The sequence below is a fragment of the Poromitra crassiceps genome, assembly GCF_964638095.1.
Source record: "Poromitra crassiceps genome assembly, chromosome: 10".
Lineage (NCBI taxonomy): Eukaryota > Metazoa > Chordata > Actinopteri > Beryciformes > Melamphaidae > Poromitra > Poromitra crassiceps.
This window is the reverse complement of record NC_139631.1, coordinates 3,361,448-3,382,430: the sequence shown is the minus strand read 5'-3', so window position 1 is coordinate 3,382,430 and position 20,983 is coordinate 3,361,448. Positions and strand designations below refer to the sequence as shown.

Genomic DNA, 20,983 nt, shown 5'->3' with positions numbered 1-20,983 from the left:
ATTAGGTCTGAGTATCTCTTCAGAAATTACAATACCAGTATGCATGACTGATTAATAAGATTACTATGTAGCTTCCCACATGCTCATCGTTTTCTTTCATTCGACTTGTGTTTCTGAGTACCGGTAGTTCTCTTCATCTATCATTTTATTGCTTCTAGGTAGGGGTGCACCGATCATGTTTTTTGCCACCGATCACCGATTGCCGATCGCCTATGGGAAATATCTCCCCAACCGATCGCCGATTACCGATCACCGATATATAAACTCCTCAAAGAAAGTTTGGAAACGTTATTTTAGGTCGATTATCTCTCCCCTTTAATAATACCAATTGGCATTGTATTTTATATCGTTGGAAAGCCTGATTAGTGATAGGGCTTTTTTTGTATTTTATTTTTTTATTTTATATTATTTTTAATTAAAAAAATGGCCGATCGCCGATCGCATATTTGAGGTCAAAATCGGCCGATACAGATTGCTTGCCGATCGATCGGTGCACCCCTACTTCTAGGCCTTGCGTTGAATATGTCAATTGTTTCTTTTACACTTGATTGATCTGTATTGTTTTTATGATGCATGTCCTTGTATGTCTTGTTTTATGAGACCAGGGACCATGTTGGAAATAAGTGTTTACACTTTCACATGTTTTATCCCTTGGATTGTGTTGTCTTTTATAATCCACAATAAATCAAATCAAATCAAACCAGCACCAGTACTAGTTTATTTGTTTATTTAAAAGGATCCCCATTAGCTGACACCTAGATGACCGCTAGTCTTCCTGGGATCCAAGACAATAATACACATTACATGACATGACAAAGTATAATACAAAATGACAAAACAGAAAAAAAAGAAAAAAAAAGCAAATAAAAGCAAATAAGAAAAACAAATCTAAAAACTAAGACAAAACAATATTGCAATCATAAGAAACAGACTAAAAGATATATAAGTATCATAATAGTGTATTTGCGTGTAAGAAGGATCTGAGTTTCCATCAAGTTACATGATGCGATTGCCCAGTATATGACAGCTTTTTTAATATAGTTGGTTCTAGGTCAGGGTAAAGTCATCCGACCGCCACTAGCCCCTCTAGTGGAGTGTGTGTATGAATATTTGAACTGTAAATTATGCTATTGAAAAGAAACTTAGGAGTCTTGAGTTTGAATCACTCTATGAGTTTTTAATATAGTAAGTTAGCAGATAGTCTATCCTCAACACTAAGCCATGTGAGACGTGCATGCATATCGGCTACGCTAGACCTAGGTGAGCACCCCAGGACCAGCCTAGCTGCCTTGTTTGTGCTACTTGTAACTTTCTGAGTAGACATTTAGAAGCAGGTGACCACACAAGTGAGCAATAATCCAGGTGACACAGAACCAATGAACACACAAATTGGCAAAACAATAAGAAACGGTGCACACTTTCTAGTCATTGCAAAGTGATAGCGACACCAATAGAGTAGTGACAGAGTACAGGTCCTCCTTACATTCAATAAAAAAAAAATCAGCTGCCCACCCTGATGTTTTCTCCATGCTTGATGATGTGCTTTATCATGTTACTCATATTCCCAGTTGTTTCTGGGATAATCCTTACGCTGATTTGTATCAGATGCCACAGGCGTGTAGTATAGCTATACTACACAGGTGTGTAGTATAGCTATACTACACAGGCGTGTAGTATAGCTATACTACACTGGTGTGTAGTATAGCTATACTACACAGGCGTGTAGTATAGCTATACTTTTGAATGTTTTGGTGGAATCTCGGCACGCTGAACTGCCAACTTGTAGCTGCTGCGGTAGTGGGCCAATCACACGTCGCATTAAATTGAAGGACGCTTGTGGTGAATGGCTGGCAACAAAACCATACAAATAGTCTAGAATAGTTTTTCTAGATCTGTGTAAAATGGATGGAATTCAGGTATCATTTGACTGGAGAAATTTCAATACTACTTGGTTCTGGGTTATTCCGGTAGAATACTGATAACCAGCCTGTTTTAGCATATTGACTCGATGACTCTTACACACACTCCCACTCCACATTTGTCAGTGTCTGCACCGGCATGGTGGTGAATAAAACCCTCCTTAGTTTGTGCCATCTACCTGAAAGCGTTCACACTGGTTTAGGCCTCTCTCTTCAGGTTGTTCCACAAAATATCATTAACTACTCTACAATAGATGAATCAGGCCTGCCTGCATAACGAGGCCAATGAAAACACAGGGACATGTTTGAAGTTACTGCCTGTTGCATTGCATCACAGTGTTTTAAAATGTTATGTGCAACCATAACAACCAATCACAGGAGGACAACAGTCAAATGCCTCGTGCTCCACGCAGTGATGTGATGTTGAAATCAGATGAGGAAACAGAAACTATTTGAGTTTGATGTGCAGCTTTTGGCCAAGAGGGCACCAAAGCCAAATGGGAGCACACTGATGCTGAGCCTGACTCTCATATCCATACAAAGGCAGACACTGTGTAGGATCATTGCGAGTCAGAGTGAATGATAGCGAGAGTCCTTACCGGCAGGGTACCCAATCATTTGACCCATCCAGAACCATGGCTATTCCATGGCATCTGGCACAATTGTCTGTCAGCATTGATGCTGAAGTAAAAGTTAAATAACATTATCTCACAATGAGTTATGGAGCATTGATTTTTCAATTGGCTACCTGACTTGAATGACCCGTCTTGTTTTTGATACAGTAGAGCCATCAGCTGAGACTTATGTAATGGCAAGTTTGTTGTTTGTGTTTTTATTTTCCTCCAGGGTACATAGATCTACTGTAGCACAAGTCAAGTTTGATGTGTAACACTTGATTGGTTCCTAAGGTGAGTGAGTAAGAATAAATTGCGTCTGCATGACATTTCAAAAACTCTCAACTTGCATCCTTTTCTTTTCACATGCTTTTGAAGCCTGAGGGGGGGGGGGAAGAAGAAAAATAGAAAAAGAAAAAAAGAATTCCATGACATTTCCTGTTTTTGTCTTAGCTGTGGGAGCCTTGTTATCAGCTGGACTACTCTGAATCGAGCACCAGGCCAGAGAGGGTCAAACAACAGAGAATCATCATTCCAGAACCTCCGTAGTCTTGGTCGAGGACTTGGGTTTGATAGCAGCGATGGCTGCAGAGGTACTATCAGTAAAATGCTGGGGATTGCTCTGTGGCTGGCACTGTAGAAGCAGGGGTTTGGAGGTTTTGGAGAAGTAATGGTTAGGGATGCACCGATATGAAAATTTTGGCCGATGCCGATAACCGATACTAACATTGCTGTTATGGCCGATAACCGATATTTACCGATGTCGATATGATCTGTATAAAACCACATTTTTATGATCATCACATTTTGTACATACTGAAAAACACATGTTAACACTGAATTTGAAAAAGTTATGCATTTCTTTATTTGCAAAGCCTTTGGAAAAGCCCATAAATCATAGATTTACTGCATTATTTCATATCAATGTGAAGAATTTGGCTGATAATGATAACCGATATTAACATTGCAACATCTGACCGATACCGATATGACCGATATGTTAAAAAATGACCAACATCGGCCGATACCGATATGATTGCCGATATATCGTGCATCCCTAGTAATGGTGGTGTGTTTGGCCAGGTTGTCAATTCAAGTAAAACTGCAGATGGCAGGGCCCTTGAAGAAGAAAACCCATAGAGGCAGATGTCTTAGGCCACGTTTAGACGACAACGGGCTCTGTATAAAACGGCAAACTGTCGTTGCGTTCTGGGCTTTGATTCCGCATTTATACACAGTGTCAGAAACCAAGGGCGAGCATGGGCACGGTACCTGAGTTTTGATTTCGATATACCAATACTAACTTTAGGCTAATGTCTAATAAAAGGCAATACTACGATACCACAGAGAAGATAAATACTCTGTGGACTGATGGTGTTGAAGGTTTTCAGCTGTTTGACATCAACTGCTGCAGTTCACCGTCAAGAGGCAGACTGCTTGCTGCTCTCTATTCTGATCCTTCTTGTATTCTTAAGCACTGCAATCCACAAGTGTGCACCATCTGCAGGTGTCACATGTGGGATTTCTTGCAGGACACATTGGGTGAAAGTGGACTGATCTCAAACTTTCACAACAGTGTTGAGGTAGTATTAAGATTCCAGTTATAACATTACACAGAAACAATCAGCATGAGACACGCCACTATCCCAATTTAGTAGTGTTTAGTCTACATCACACCAACTCCTTTTAATTCAAGATGGAAATATGGGCCCCAATCCACCGCATACACACTGCTCTGAGACACATACGCTGCTCTGAGACACATACATACGCTGCTCTGAGACACATCCACTGCTCTGAGACACATACACTGCTCTGAGACACATACACTGCTCTGAGACAAATCCACTGCTCTGAGACACATCCACTGCTCTGAGACACATCCACTGCTCTGAGACACATCCACTGCTCTGAGACACATACACTGCTCTGAGACACATCCACTGCTCTGAGACACATCCACTGCTCTGAGACACATACACTGCTCCGAGACACATACACTGCTCTGAGACACATCCACTGCTCTGAGACACATATGCTGCTCTGAGACACATCCACTGCTCTGAGACACATACACTGCTCTGAGACACATCCACTGCTCTGAGACACATATGCTGCTCTGAGACACATACACTGCACTGAGACACATACACTGCACTGAGACACAAGCAGGAAGTCATCCGACTCATATCAAGATGGCTTATGGTCTGACCAGATGATGCAAGAGCAGTTTTCAAGAGCTAGAGATAAAGACAGTGACGGCAAATCAACGCAACCCACACCAATACAGCAAGACAATGACAATACCAGTCTGAATATGGACCTCGATCATGCCAAACAGTGAAACCCCACTCTGAGAAAAATGTTCCTATAGACGGTTTTCACTTGACAACGTAAACATTCTAAAAGGCCCCTAGCTAACTTCTTGTTGCAGTGCATACGTCTATGATGCTAATACAATAGCTGACAGGTTTCAAACTGTTCCCTAGCAACACAATTCTGTGAAAACCGTCTGTGGAGGAAAGACTGGAAAAAGAAAAGAAACTCCAGCAGGGACACACTCAAACTGTACATTCTCATCCAACCCACCTAGTTTTAGATGACCTGTGAACCATATCTTGTTGTGTAACATATTTAGCTGTCTTCACTGTGGACAGAGTGCAAAATGATGAATGAAAATAACTCAGAACTTCACTATAGCACACACAGGGATTTTATGTGACTACTTATGTAGAAGAGACCGTCCGGCTTGAGAGACTAACAGGAAGTGTAAACACAATCAGAAGTTCTGGTTGTGTTTACACTTCCTGTGACTCATAAACCTAGTCTGACTCATATGTGAGTCAAACTAGGTTTGACCAGGTGAGTCAGACTAGTTTGAGCAGGTAGAACAGCCGGCGTTTTGAACAGGAAGTCGTGACACAATGGGTCAAGTGGGTGGGGCTACATAAGGTGAACAGGACAAATCTGAATATCATCAAATGAAAGAGAAACCTTGGCTCTCTCACCTCAATACTGAAGTATCCTCGATCTACGTAGTCACCGAGGAAGAGATACCGAGTGTTACTGGGTGACCCTCCCACTTCGAACAGCTTCATAAGGTCAAAGAATTGTCCATGGACATCACCGCATACTGAGGAAAGACAGATACAGTGCTGCTCAACAACAACAACAACACACCATAATGACATTTAAAATGACATTTAAAAATCATCACAGTACTTGCATCATAATTTTTACAGGCAACATTTTTGAACTAATTTGTGTGCATCTTGATTGACAAAATGTGACTTGATGCAAATAACAAAACTTAAAAGGAAAAGGAAAACATCAAGCCAGCCTGTTGTTTTACAGTCCTTAGAGAGGTGCCTTTAAATTTCACACCTCCCACCATCTTTTCTTTTTATGCCAAATGACCGAAGGGTTGAGGCAAACATTTTAAATGGTATTGAAACCAAGGGGCAACCTCCGGGGCTGGAAAATGAAGTCAATGCGGAAGTGCCTTAAAGCTGCACTCTTTCTAATGGCCAGCAGGGGATGGCTCCACTGGCTGCAAAAAGAAGTCTGATTGTATGGAAGTTGATGGGAAAATGAGTTCGACCCTACTTCTCACTAGTGTTGCACGATATACCGGTGCCAACGGTCTACTGCAGTAGCCTAGGTAAACCCAGCCCCCACGTGACCTGCTCTCTCAGTTCCCAGTCACTAGTGGGTTAGGGTTAGTGACTGAGAACAGGTCTGAGAGCAGGTCACGTGGGGGATGGGTTTACCCAGGCTACTACTGCAGTGCCAAAACATCACGATGCTTACTATACCAGCTGCTTTATACGACACTACTACCATCAGATACTATACTACCGTGGAATGACGGTAGCAGCGGCACAATGTTTTACATCTCTTCTAGGGTTGGTGCAATGGATCAACGATGACGGGCACAGCCAATGGTCAATGCGGCGCGCATTGAATAAATGTCTGGCGCGCCGCAGGGGAAAAGCAAGCAACGCATGCATTTACCAACCTGTGCTGAAGCATCATTATCTATGCTGTGCTTTATTAACTAGGGGTGCACTGCCAAGCGATCGGAATCTGCAGATTTTCAGCCTAAATATGAGATCAGAGGATTCCCCCGGTCTGGTATAGTATCGCAGGGTCAAATATTGCTATCGTGACAACACTACTCACTTGATTTATTAACCTCAGTAAACACTTTCCTAATGGTCTCAATTAGGGATGGGCATGATTAATCGATGATCGATAATTGATCGTTAAGAATCTGTTCGATCTTTAAGAATTTTGTCATTCACGTGTGTGACGGCCCCAGAGCCTGTTGCCTTGGCCTGTGTACTGTCTGCATGTCTGTGCCTGCAGATCTTTGGCTGGTTGGAGCCGAGGTGCCTCTGAGTGGAGAATGGGAGCACCTGGCCAGTGTTCCTCTATGCCTACTTAGGCCTGTCTGCCCTGCTTCCAGTCCTGGCTGCTTCACCACTCACCAACATTGCTTTACTTCTGGTTTTGCACTGACAACAACACGCATCACACATTACTCATCGTCATCGCATCCATACACTTCCAGACTTCACTGATACTGACTTCCACACTCCATATTTTTTGTAGTATTATCATTTGTATTGGTATTGGTTTTGTTAATAATATCAGTTTATTGATGTGTGCATCTCCTTCCTTTGTTGTGGCCTACGAGCCGGTCATAACGTGGAATGGGTGACATCATGGTGGCTACGTCCATTATTTTTATACAGCCTGTGATTGAAACCAGAGGAGCCGAGTGAATTGACAATCACCAGCTATGAGTGAGGTGAAACCCAGGAGTGGAAGATTATAGTTTGCTGAGGAACGGTTTGATCGGAGACTGTGATGTTAGATTGTGAGAGTGTGATGGACTGAAGTGCCCCCACGCCATGTGCAGGACAGTTAAGAGGAAGTAGATGGCTTTCAAGAGCGTTGAGTGGACTTGGACGGCCTGCGACATCCTTGTATCTGGCATTTGAGTGGGTGGACACCAGCTGTCAACATACAGCAACACTGCTGCTATGGAATAATGCACAGGCCAGTGCTGTGTTTACTCTGTCCAAGACACCGTCTATGCCTTCAGATTCAAATATTCATTACTGCAACCAATAGTCACTGTGCTGATGTAATCTACTTTATTAACTCAATGTCATGGATTTAATTGATCCTATACTGCTTTGCTAGTCAGCATTTACAATAATAATAATAATAATAATACTACATGCGACTTACTGTATATAGCGCTTTTCAAGGACTCAAAGACGCTTTACCCTATAGAGACACTGCAGAGCGCATCATCATTCAGAAATCACACCCAAAACGGGGGATAACAGAAACCCCCCTCCCAATTCTGCCGTTCTCCTATGTCGCGTGCATGGTCGACGTTGAACACTCCAACTTACTTCCTTGACAACTAGATCCACATTTTCTTCTCGCCAATTCTCAATGGCTTCCTTGTTTTGCTCAGGACTCAGGAGTGCAAAAAAACTTTTAACGTGATTTTTTACATTTGTTGTCTGCGCAGCCCACCACACAACAGCTTTTAGCTATGTTTAATTCAAGGAAAATGACGCTGGTGTGTGGGAGTGAACGGAGCGATTTCCCCCGTGATGGGCGTGGCCTATTTCATGCAGTGTCTCTCTATACACTAACACTAAGGCGACGACAATAGTGCAACAGACAATGGACAGACATGACATAGACACACAGGGATAGGCGGGGGTGACGAGATGGGTCTTGAGGCAGGATTGAAAAACTGTGAGGAACTCTGATTCTCTGATGTCAGGTGGGAGGGAGTTCCAGAGCCTGGGAGCTGCCCTGGAGAAGGCTCTGTCACCGAAACTACGGAGTTTGGACTCGGGGGTGGAGTTTACAGTGGAAGCACTGCACTGATTCTCTGTTGAGCTTTTGTAAGCAGCAGTCACCCTGCGGGGATATATTCTTTTCCAGACTAAAGTTTCTTGACTTGATTTGAAGACGTTTTCTTTAGATGTTCCAATGTACGTGACAACTAGGCTTATATCACTCCATAGCTGAGGATCATTCCACAACACAAATATCACTATATGAGTGCGTTTACATGCACACAATAATCGGATCACTGAGAATAATCAGGTAAATGGCAATAATCTGATTTCCATATTTGCATGCACTTTAGTAAATATCAGAAACTCACCTCAAAGTGTGTGAATAGACATTGATTGTAACAAATAAAACTGGTGATTCAGCAGAAAGCTAGGTGTGTTTATGGGTTTCTCATAAAGTGCTATCCTTTATCTGATAAAGGATATTGGTTTATGCGGTTCACACTTACAGACATTTATACTTCCAAAAGATTATTTCTTGTCTGATACTCTATTACTCTAAGACACTTCGGCAGGTTCAGGGCAGGACTTCCAGTTGGATGGCCTCCCTAGTCCCTACATCACCTTGCTGCAAGAACTGAAAACTCTGTCTGGACGTGTGTGTGCACAATATTACAGCGTCTGCATGCGATGCCTACCCGTTATGGGCGCCTCCACCTCCAGCATGCACTTCTCCTGTCGGAGGATGTTGGCCCCGTCGTTGATGATCTTGAGGGCCACGTCCTCCTCCACCCGGCCCTCCTTGACGAGGTGGTTGCGGAGCAGCTCTGCGTTGGGCTTCCCATTTTCAAAAAGCTCTTTGATGGTGAGCTTCTGCTGCGGAGGGTACGGCACGGCTGTCGGAGGGAGAGATCAACAACACCTATTAGGCTAACCCAATTATGGCTAATTATGATTCCTGAAGTGCAAAAAAAAATGTATTAGCATTTCCTCTCCTGACTGGCGGGGTGGGGTCAATTGGCATGACAATCTGTAAACAGCTTGTTCAACTGGAAAACATCTGCATAATGCAAGAAGAATTGAGATAACTAGAACGACCGCACCGCAGATATATGCCTCCGCCGAACAAGTGAGCAGCCGACATGCATGTCTGTCCAGATTTTGACGTTTGAGCCAAATGTGAATACATTTCGGCAAGGTGTTACTGAGATATGGCGTTACCGACCTTGAAAATGACGTTTGTGAGGTCACAGTTACCTTGACCGTTGACCACCAAAATATAATCAGTTCATCCTTGAGTCCAAGTGGACGTTTGAGGCAAATTAGATGAAACTCCATCAAGGTGTTCCTGAGATATCACGTTAACGGGCATGAAACGAGCGGTCATGATGTCAAAGTAACCTTGAACTTTGACCAACAAAATCTAATCAGTTCATCCTTGAGTCCAAGTGGACGTTCGAGGCAAATTGGAAGAACTTTCGTCAAGGCGTTCTTGAGATATCGCATTAATAAGCTTGAAAATGGCGTTAGCGAGGTCACAGTGACCTTAACCTTTGTCCACTGAAGTGAAGCACTTTGGTCGGCTACTTGTCGTTGTAAATGTGCTCTATAAATAAAGTTGACTTGACCAAAATCTAATTAGTTCATCCTTTAGTCAAAGTCGACATTTGAGCCAAATTGGAAGAAATTCCGTCAAGGCGTTCCTGAGATATCGCATTAAACAGGTTGGAAATGTGGTTCGTGAGGTCACCGTGACCTTGAACTTTGACCTTTAACCACCAAAATCTAATCAGTTCATCCTTGAGTCAAAGTGGACATTTAAGGCAAATTCGAAGAAATTCCATCAAGGCATTTCTGAGATATCGCGTTAACGAGCTTGAAAATGGCGTTCGAGAGGTCACAGCGGACTTGAACTTTGATCACCAAAATAAATCGAATCAGTTCATCCTTGCATCCAAGTCGACGTTTGAGCCAAATTGGAAGAAATTCATGTCGCTGCCTCGCCTGCCCTATGACATCGTAATTAGGGCAATCACCTAATTAAGAAATCCGGCTCCTCAGGTCACCCGCACAGCCCAGGGGCGGAAGCCATCATCTCCATCTGGTTCCTCCCGATTCTACCTGCTTATACTCCCATCACTTATATAGCCTAACACTGATGACATCACCGATGATGACATTATCACTCATGACATCATTATTGAACTCACATTATGATATCAATGATGACATCATCAGTGTGTGTGTGTGTGGCCCCCCTATGACATCACTGATCAGTCATGTCACAATGCCTCCTTGTGTGTGTGTGTGACATCACTGACCAGTCTTGTCCAATGCCTCCTGTGTGTGTGTGTGTGTGTGCGTGCGTGCCCTTATGACATCACTTTTGACATCATCAACTGATGACATCACATCATTAGCTAATTAGCTTAATTAAAAAATCCAGGTGCCCTTTGTTTACACCCCCTGAAAGTTTCAGCCCGATCGCATTTGAAACGCCGTAGCTGTGGCTGGACACAGAATTGAAAAATACAAACATAAATATCGCCCACATACTCAATTTTATATCGATTTTGTCAAGACGTTCCTCAGATATCGCGTTAACGAACATCGGACGGACAGACAACCCGAATCCATCATGCGTCCAGCCTGGCTATCGCCAGCGGAGGCATAGAAATGCACAATAAAGATCAAAAACACGGCATCAAATTTCAGACCAGTATTAAAAATATGTGAGGAAATATGCCAGCAGAATGAGGAAGTGGAGTAATGTGTGGGAGTAATAACGAGCTGCATCTCAAACCGCATTTCCCTCAAGTCGTAATCACGAGAGGTGACATTTGCTTTGGCTGAGCCCAGATGAAGTTATGGGCACAGGAGGAAGGACGTCTAACTACACCATAATGCCATCAGCAAGGAATACATAGGACAGTCGGTCCCTGAGCAGCCGCCCCCCCCCCCCCCCCCCGCCCCGCCTCCTCCCCCGTAATAATCTCATGCACACCGCCTCCACAATCCTTTTACCATCGCCGCAAAAGGTCAATGCTTTCAAGGCTGTGAACAATGCGCTCCATGTTCAAAACGTAGTCAAGCACAACAGCCACTGCCAGTGTAAAATTGCATAAGTTATCGCTACACTGTCTAAGAGGGGATGCATTACACCCAACAGTGGGATAGTAGAGCATGCAGCACCTTAGCTTACTGTGTGAATAAAGCACGCAAACTGATCATCCCTACTCATAAAAGAGGAAGATTTAAAAGGATACTCCACTTTTTTGCCAAAACACATCTCACGGCGCCAAAATACATGTTGTGCTTCGGGTACTCACCACACGATGAAATATTAATCCAAAATGCACATAACCTGTCTTTTTGGAAGGAAAAGAGGTCGGCGGCCATGTTTGGAAAGTAGTGCCGTCTACTTCTTTTCCCGAAGCACAACATGTATTTTGGCGCCGTGAGATGTGTTTTGGCAGATTTTTAACAGCTGTACCATTAGCCTCCATTCTATGGCGATAATTACTAACTTCACAACTGTAGCTCACTGTAAACTGAGCGGAGCGGACAGTGCCGGTAAGGCATGGTGTATCTTGGTTATGTGGGGGGGTGTGGCAAATGAGCTAAACTTCCCAAAAAGTGGAGTATCCCTTTAAGGAGGAAAAGATTATTTAATGCACGTCCCCAATTAGGTTGATCAGGAGCGGTCAGACAGCCAAAAGTAGCAGTAACCTAACGAGCCAACAATACAGGGTCAACTGCAAAAAAAACATAGGCTAGATTCCAGCGTTGCGGCAGGCTGTTTGCTGTGCTGATTAGCGGGGGCAGCGCTGCATCGCTGGCAGCAGCTTTGCGAGTTCATAAAACTCCAGGAGGAGATAGTTGGGGACTAAAGCTGCAGTTGTTCAAAACAATAGTGGAATCTGGTCCAAGGCAAGCCCCTCTCACTTCCAGGGATTACTGCTAGTCTGCCTAATAACAGGCCAGGCGTTTGTAGTGGCAGTCAAATAAAACGCACAACAAAGTGGGACAGATTATGGCACCAATGTTGTAATGCATGTTGTAAAGCTAATCCAGGTCTCTTTTTTTTCTTAATGCTGTTTGCACGTTGAAGCACTATAGAGAAATGCAGAATAATGTGAGTAGTTAATGAGTGCAACTGTGCAGCATACAAACAGCGAGTGTGAAAATCCTTGCAACAGATTGTGTCGTATCTACTGGTGGAGCTCTGCAGCACTTGAGTGATAAGCGACGCTAGTGGCAATGAACATAAAATGAGAGAGTGGCATTCTGAGAAAGCTGTCAAACCCACACAGGCCAAATCAAAGTGCACTATACTATAGTATAGGGCTGTGCATCGAATTTGAATGGCAATTACAATTTTGGCTTCCCGCAATTATGTTATTTATTTATATATTTTTTTACCTTTATTTTCAGGTATTTCTTTGTTTTTCAGTTCAATTATATTTAAAGTTCAACAAAATCCAGTGCTGTATTAAAAAGACAAGTTTTTTCAAGTTCAATAAATGCATGATGTTGCCAGTCATGTTGCAAAAAAAAAAATAGTAATCACATTAAATAATCGTGATCTCAATATCAGTCAAAATAATGTGATTATCATTTTTGTCATAAGCATTTGTCAAGCAGCCCTACTTAGTATGCTTTAGGGTGGGGTGTCTTTGCTAATCAGTGAGTGGTGGTGCCTGAGTGCAGAGGAAACCTAATGTATTTCTTACTCGGCATTGCAGCCAACACAGAGTTTGGACTTAAGGCACATTTCAAAACGATTGATTGATGTTATCTGTTATTATATTTTACAAATGAGTATTTATTCATTATTTCAGATCCCCATAATCACCGCCTCAACTGCGACTATTCTTCCTGGGGTCTAACAACAGTTATAATATAAAAGCCAACAATAAAAATAACAAAAATCTATAAAACAACAAGAGGACGAATCAGCGCGACGTCACTGTCTGCCACCCAGAAATGCGTAACCCCATGGCAGTTAACTAGTATGAGTTGTGCCAAACAAACGTTAATATCTCAAAAACGATACATCACATCGCTTATATTTTGACATTCTGAGTGAGAGCAGAATTAGCTCAAGAGTTTGATGTATATATATGCATGTCGTGTTAAAGTTGTGTGAACTGTCGCAGTTTTTAAAATGTAAACACAGTCAGCCGGCTAGAGTCAGACTCTCAAACTCAGGCTCCATAGGGTTCCATTGCCGTTGCCACCCAGTGACGCGGTTTGTTTACCAAAATGCTGCTCAGCTGATCCCTCGTATAACCAGAAGCCTCACACAAAAACGAAACTTGTCAAAACAGCTTTGAGAAATTCCAATTAGACAAGACAATTATCATAAATGGGGGGGGGGGGGGGGGGGTAATTCAAAACAAACAAAACAAAACAATTATCTACTGGAGTGCTCGTGGTTTTGTTGGAAAATACTTTGATCCACTCTCTCTGGTAAATGATGAGGCTGTGTGTATCTCTGCTGCTAGTACAATAAAGCCAAGGTATCAGACTATTGGACTGCAGCTGCTGTTTGACTTGGTGTGATGAGATGCTGCTGACAGATGTGGGTGAGGCCACAGACTGTAGCCTGGCCCTGCAGTGGGAAAGCTGGAGTACACAAGTTGGCCAGGCCAGCCTATGATCAGGACAAGCTGTCATGCGTTGACTAACTGCGGTATAAATAAACAGCAAATGCTCCCGGGCCTGTGAGGCACGGCCGCCGAGCAAACTGTAAGCTGAGGTACGAGCCTTAAGAACAGATTAGCTAAAGCCTCTATTAGCTGGAGCTTCCACATTCTGGGGCTGTTTATTTAAAAGCCTCATCATCACAGCCAAGGCAGAAGCTCCGTGAAAACACGCTGGCACAAGGGCTGGGTCGGTACCGCAAGGGAGGAGGGTACCAGAGAGGAGGGTACCAGGCAGGAGACGTTCTCATGCAACACCCTTGATGGTGGATTGGATTCCAATGTTCAACACAGTAATGTTTGCCGTTTTACCTGACAAACTGCTTTTCCCAACACAAAACACCTGAAAGACACAAACCAAAATCTACCAGCTTTTGTCTGCCTGGTGGTCATTTCCCACACAATGGACAAAATTGGGGGGTTGAAAAGCTATTCTCACTGGCCAGTGCCACTCAGGGCAGATCCAGATCCACACAAGAAAATGTTTAATTCTGGGGCCACAGGGCTGTATCAGTGGTCTGTTCAAATATAGACAATGCAGAAAACAGATGGAATCACAGAATTTGGTAATAAAAATTGAATCAACTGTCAACATGGAATGTTGCAGAACTTTCAATAATTTGGCTGAAATTGGTTTAAAAAATTCAAAATTAAGCCTAATTATTGTAGTAACCTACATTAGCCCTGGAGAATTTATTCCGTTTTCGATTAATCACTCAATTCAAATCCAAATGTAAAAAACTGAATTTGGGAGGAAATAAAACGTAATTAGGAAACAAAATAAAACTGATTTCATATGGCCTAAATAGCTTTACACTGTTTAAACAGCATGCACCGTGAACTCACTGATGGACAACATTGTTGTCTTGACTCCAGACAAGGTGAGGTGAGGCCGCCAGCAGACATTTTTCCAATAGATAACCCAACAACGAAAAATGTCTTGTTGAAAACAACAGGCTGCTACCGCCCTAGAATGGGCTCTTCTTTAAGACCGCCCTAGACCGGGCTCTTAGGCTACGTTCACACACAGCACCCAAGCCTTGCCTACGCCTTGCCTTTACACACGCTTTTAAATAGGCGTCCTTTTTAGTCAATGAGGCTGTGTACACAGGGCGCCTCAACGTGAACCTTGCGTGTACCCACGCCTCGCCTGAGCTGCGCCGATTTTATCGTTTAGGCGTGCGTTCTATTTTCAAGTCGACTAGGCGCGTGAAGGCAGACTTTTTCTGTCAAGCCATGAAGGAAAAACGCGACAATATCTGTGGGAAATGGCAAAGTCAACTGAATTTCAAAATAAAATGGTGTTACTACAACAGTGTTGAGCAGAGAGAGAGAGAGAGAGAGAGAGTGATTGACGGGTGGCTATCAGTGGGGCTTTCTCCCCGTCGGTAAGGTAAACAAATCTTCAAGAGAAGAGAGAATAGCGACCGAAGAAGCAAGATGGACAATGAAAAGTTAATCCACTTAGTACAACAGCATCCAGTAGTTCTCTATGACAACAGTGACCCAAGAAGGAGACCTGGTTATACATATCCAGCATCAATAGCACATTAAATATATCAGATTTATTTTACCTACCCATGATAATTCTGGACCACACGTGACAAAAAAAAACACTCTGGAGAGAGGAGAGGCGCTTGTGACTCGGCTCAGGTTCAGCGTGGAATAGGCGTCCAGTGTGATCGCAAAAGCGTGTGATAGGTTCATGAACTTCACGCCCAGCTCAAGGTATGTAGGTGTAGGCGTGGGTTGAGGCAAGGCAAGGTGTAGGTGCCCCTGTGTGAACGTAGCAAGCGACCGCCCCTAGACCGGGCTCTCATTTGAGATTGGCCTAATTAACATGAATGTTTGATGGACTCTATGTAACGACAGACACGCATCGGGCCAATACTGCACTGCACTGCAGTGCACCAACACCCACACTGTCTGGCATGACATCAAACAAGCCAAAGAAACAAAGACGGTGCCATCTACCATCCTGCCCACTGAGGATAATGTTTTGGACGGCGATACGAGCCAGCCAGCATCGAGAATCTCTTCTCTATTGTATCAAAATGGACACAATGGGGCGGCATTGAATGACAAAAGATGTGGCTGGGCGAAGATGAATGGGGAGCGGACTGTGGCTGGATGAATCATGACGTCCACTTCAGATTGCCCTAATTATCAGCGAATGTATTAGCCCAACTAAATGGCCAGGCCCTGGCTCATTGCTCGTCGTCTCTGTCAGTCAGTCATGTGTAACAGCGGCGTACATTCCCCACTGGCCTCTGCCTGTTTTTTTTTATTGCAGACACGCAGGCTCAGCATGCACACAGAGCAGCCAGCGATCCAGTTCAGTTAAGAAGAGCAAAGCTGACATCAACTCTGGTTGCAACAGAAATATGATTTTTTTTTTTACACGTGAAAATGTAACTTTGTTTTCAGTAAGTACACTATACACATTACACACAGTATTCTAGCCCAAGGAGAGAACTTCAGATCAAATGACCAAGTGATTGAGCTACCAGGTCATCCACAATAGTCAGCAGTGCATGAGCTTAACTGTTGAAGGACTTGCATAACCGGAGCAGCATTGGCCTAAGGTAGTCTACCAGTTAAGCCCTCTGCAACACTGGAACCAACACTGTTGCTTCCTGGCTAAACCCAATAAGGTTAACTGATATAGATAGATTCTGAAGACCAATTTGATAGCCATGTTTTTTTTTTTTTACTGAAGATGCTTTTAGTGATATTTTATGCTGATATTCAGTGTTGTTAAATCGGACAAGTTTTGTTTTATGCATGGGACACTAAATCTCTCCATTTTAAACCCAAATAAAGTGCATTTTGCACGCACAATAAACTTTGTTTTAACTTCGTTCGAGTGACATCACTTGAGCAACTTGGGCAGTGTGTGTCACAGTGTGTGTGTGTCTGTGTGTGTGTCTGTCATCGGGCCGAGCATGCTCAGTTGACACAGATCTCTCGCTCACTCTCTCCTCGCCTGTCACTTTCCTACTATTTTCTCTCTCCATCATGTGGCTGGCCGTGTTGGGAACATCACTGGGGAGATTCTTTCCACAATTAACTCACCCTCTGCTCACTGGCTCACACTTTAGCATTCCAGTCCCCTGGCAGGACACACTCCTAAGTGCCCTCGCAGACAGGGGCGTGGGTGGGGAGGAGTACTGTGTTGGCATAAAGTGGTGGTAGGTGGTGGGGGCTGAGGGTATCCCTTGGGAATGGGAGCTGCCTCAGACTTGGCAAGGGCTGTCGAGTGCAGTGACAACAACTAATGATGTCCTGTCTGTCCAATGAGCCACAACATCCCCCAGTGGGCAGGACATAATCCACCTCACCGCACACCAATACAGGAGCATTTTTCACTTGTGATCTCTCTGATGTAGTTTATAGTGGCATTCTGTGAGTCTGTGGATATCAGGCTAGCTAGATCACCCTGGGGAATCGCAGTGGTACTTCCCCGACTCACCTCTATTCACAGAAGCAAGAGTGGATAATGTGGGAGCTGGCAGCTGCTTAAGTTTTTGTCTGTGCTATACTGTAACACACACTGATTCCTCAAGAACTGACACTACATCTTTCATCACACATGGCCAATGGCCACATTTCCATAAAGACACAATAGTAACACCATAAATCAAATAGTGGATTACATACATACATACAGACATAAATAAATAAATAAATAAATAAATAAATAAATAAATAAATAAATACATACATACATACATACATTTGATAAGTGACAAGGAGATGAGCCAAAGTTAAGCTACAGGTGGTTTCCAATCCATACATTAACACTGTCTAAGTGGAAATAACTCGGGTAACATTGAAGAAAACACTCACCTTTTATCAGCCGCTCTGTTGTGGACTGTTTATCTTTGTCTTTATCCTTCCCTGACATGTTCGCTTCGCCTGAAGGCTAATTTCGGGGATTCAAATCTTGTACAGCTGTCTTGCTGGCTAGCCCGATGACAAGCTAGCACATAAATTTAGCCCACAGCTCCGTCTTGCCGTTTTAATCTTGGTCTGTGTGGAGGTACGATTGTCTTCCCCTCTCTCTCTTTCCAACTAAAATACAGTCGGGATAGCTAGCGAGAGAGCTAGCTGCTGCTGTGGTTTGAGACGTTCACGCTAGCGTGCAGCAACATTGACGCTGAATATTGATTAACGTTAAGATCGAATCAAAGTAGTAAAAAAAAACTCTAATAACAATCCCAAGAGGCAATAGCTTGCTAGGTAGTGGTTGCCAGGTGCAACAAAAACCTGGATATTACCCAGTGGGAGGCTAACGTTAGCAGCTAATCCGCTTTCCTTACTCTTTTTTAGCTAGTTAACGCTAGTAGCTGGCTAACATGTTAACATTGGGAAGTCAGCATACTGGCAAACAGCAACTACAAGCAGATGTCTCATCTTCTATTTGCAGCCCGCTTCCATGTGAAAATCTACAACAGCACGTAAAGTCGCGTTTTTAATTAGTTTGTGTAACGTTAACAGTTAGATACCGGGGAGTGTTTCCAAGCTGCAGACAGCGTCTTTCTTGACCGTATCCTCCTCCTCGGATTAAAATCTGAGGCGCAGCAGCGGCGATTTCCTACAACATGGTGGAGCCAATGACGTGACTATGGAAACGTAACACGTGTAGAGTGACTGGGGTGCGTTCATAACAACCTATGACAACAAGAGGTGGTTCGTTGTCGAATGCTGCTGCCTTCAAGTCCTGTGGGAAATACCGAAGTAATTACGAGGTGAGCGCATGCTGTATGAACGAGGCATTCAAGTAACTTCGTCAAGTCTGGTGGACTCATGGGTCAAAAACAAATCAACAACTTTGAAGTGTTGACGTATTTTAGCGTGGTGTTTTTGTTGTAACAGTAGCGCTTTTTGGCTTTTTTTTTAGGCCTACATGTATCCCAATGTGTTTTCCTTGTTGATCCAATGAAAGCACAATTCATCTTTATCCCCCATCTCTGACATCCATCTATGAGTAGACTACTTGGTGATATGCATCAATGTCACACACACACACACACACACACACACACACACACACACACACACACACACACACACACACACACACACACACACACACACACACACACACACACACACACACAAGGGAGCCTACTGCAGCTGTACATTGGAAACAAAGCAAATTAGTAACAACTGTAGGGCAAGGGACAGGGTCCAAGCTGGTATGGAGCATATGGACAGCAATATTGCACTTGCCCTTAAGTAGGCCTAAGGTTAATATAGGCTAATAATAAATTACTGTATTGCCACAAACTTAAATGAAGCAGGTGGTCTCCCATCCATGGCTTAACCACAGTATGCTGGTCTGCTGTTTAGTTCACTGTAGATGATGCGGTTAATGTCTCCATCTAGTGGACACACAGTAGAACTACATCACTGGATCTGTGGAAGCAGGAACCAGGAAGCAGTGTTGCGGGTAACAAGTTATGATGCATTACGAAGCCTAATATTATTACTTACCTGACTAACTAAGTAGTGTAACGCAGTGGTTCATGTTTGTTTTTCATGTCAAGGACCCTTATTGACACAAATTAGACCATGGACCCCCATTTGATAAGATTTTGTCCCAGCCTGGGTAAACCCCCTTCAACGTGACGTCACAGGCTATGCCTGTAGCGAGGGCTCATTAGCTCTCGTTCCCTCCATGACCTCCTGCGCACCCTTTCCCCAGAGCAGAAACGAAAATGGACTCATTATTTGCCCCAGCTCACATTTGCTTACAACACGAGCTGTCATCAGTCTACTGGTGAGTGCCCCTATTTTAATGAGTGATATAGCTTAATGTAACCAGAAGATGGTGCCATAATATATACAGCAATTTAATGTAACCAGAAGAGGGTGCCTTTACATGTAAAGCAAACCTAGATAGTAGTCATGCAGGTGACGCAGATTATGGCTTCATTGCAATTGGTCTGATTGTCCTTTAGGGTGCTCTGTTGTTTGAGGATGTTTAGATGTATTTTGCTACCCAATATTCTTGTTTGGCCCCGGATTAAAATGCAAATTGAAACATTTCAGTCAACTATGCTGTTGAATTAAAGACATTGAGAAAGAAATAAGTCTGTGCTTCTCCTTCTACTTGATGTCAGAATTCAGGCCAAGTCATACTTGCCAGGTGCCGATGAATGGTATTTTCTAGCAGGAAGCTCTGTCCTTCCCATGGGACTTGAATGCAGCATTACATTAAAGTACCGGGGTGCATTCAGAACCACAAGTCATTTTAAGCGTTGCTCATAATAAAGCCTCCTTGTACAGTCAAATTTCACTGTGAAGCAGTTAATAAATCGTTTAATTAATCCCCCCCCCCCCCCCCATGAGAAACAGAACAAAATCATAGATGAAAAAAGAAAATAGAATTTAGTCACACATTCCAGCAGTCTGCAACATAGGCCTATAAAAGGAACACCAATTATCATGCAAGAAAATCATGAAAATGTGGGATTTTGCTTTAAAATCGCTGAGGGGGGACATGAAATTCTAATTATATTCTTAAAGTATCTAAACAAATAACTGCTTTGGAGTCTACATTCATAAAGAGCATATTATACCAGATTCAGAATTTAGTAGGCTATTTAAAGCAGTTCTCCGGTTATCTGGTGACTGTATTGAACACAGGAAGTATCAAGGTCCCCTTATCCTTATCTGTGTTCCTGGTGTATGTGTATGTATACATGTGTGTCTGTATCTATATTAGGGATGTCACAATACTAGAATTTCTACTTCGATACCGATACCCAGTAAAATATCGATACTCGATACCATTTTCGATACCACACAGCGGGATGACAACACATCAACAGGCATAAAAAAATAAAGACAGATGGACAGACGCACACTTCTCCATAATCTAGGCCCGATAAAACTCATTACAAACT

At 43.2% G+C, this 20,983-nt stretch overlaps 1 protein-coding gene across 2 annotated transcripts in view; it reads right to left on the bottom strand.

Moving 5' to 3' along the window:
* ppp3cca (protein phosphatase 3, catalytic subunit, gamma isozyme, a) overlaps positions 1-18,114 on the bottom strand; it is a 37,871-nt gene extending 19,757 nt beyond the window's left edge. For both annotated transcript variants that reach the window (XM_083643813.1, XM_083643814.1), the window contains exons 1-3: positions 17,919-18,114; positions 9,063-9,260; positions 5,542-5,666 (exon numbers count right to left, since the gene is read on the bottom strand). In XM_083643813.1, the coding sequence (XP_083499939.1) occupies positions 5,542-5,666; positions 9,063-9,260; positions 17,919-17,976 (381 nt within the window). In that variant the 5' untranslated portion in view covers positions 17,977-18,114. The remainder of the gene's footprint in view (positions 1-5,541; positions 5,667-9,062; positions 9,261-17,918) is intronic.
* Between the last annotated feature and the right edge of the window lie 2,869 nt (positions 18,115-20,983).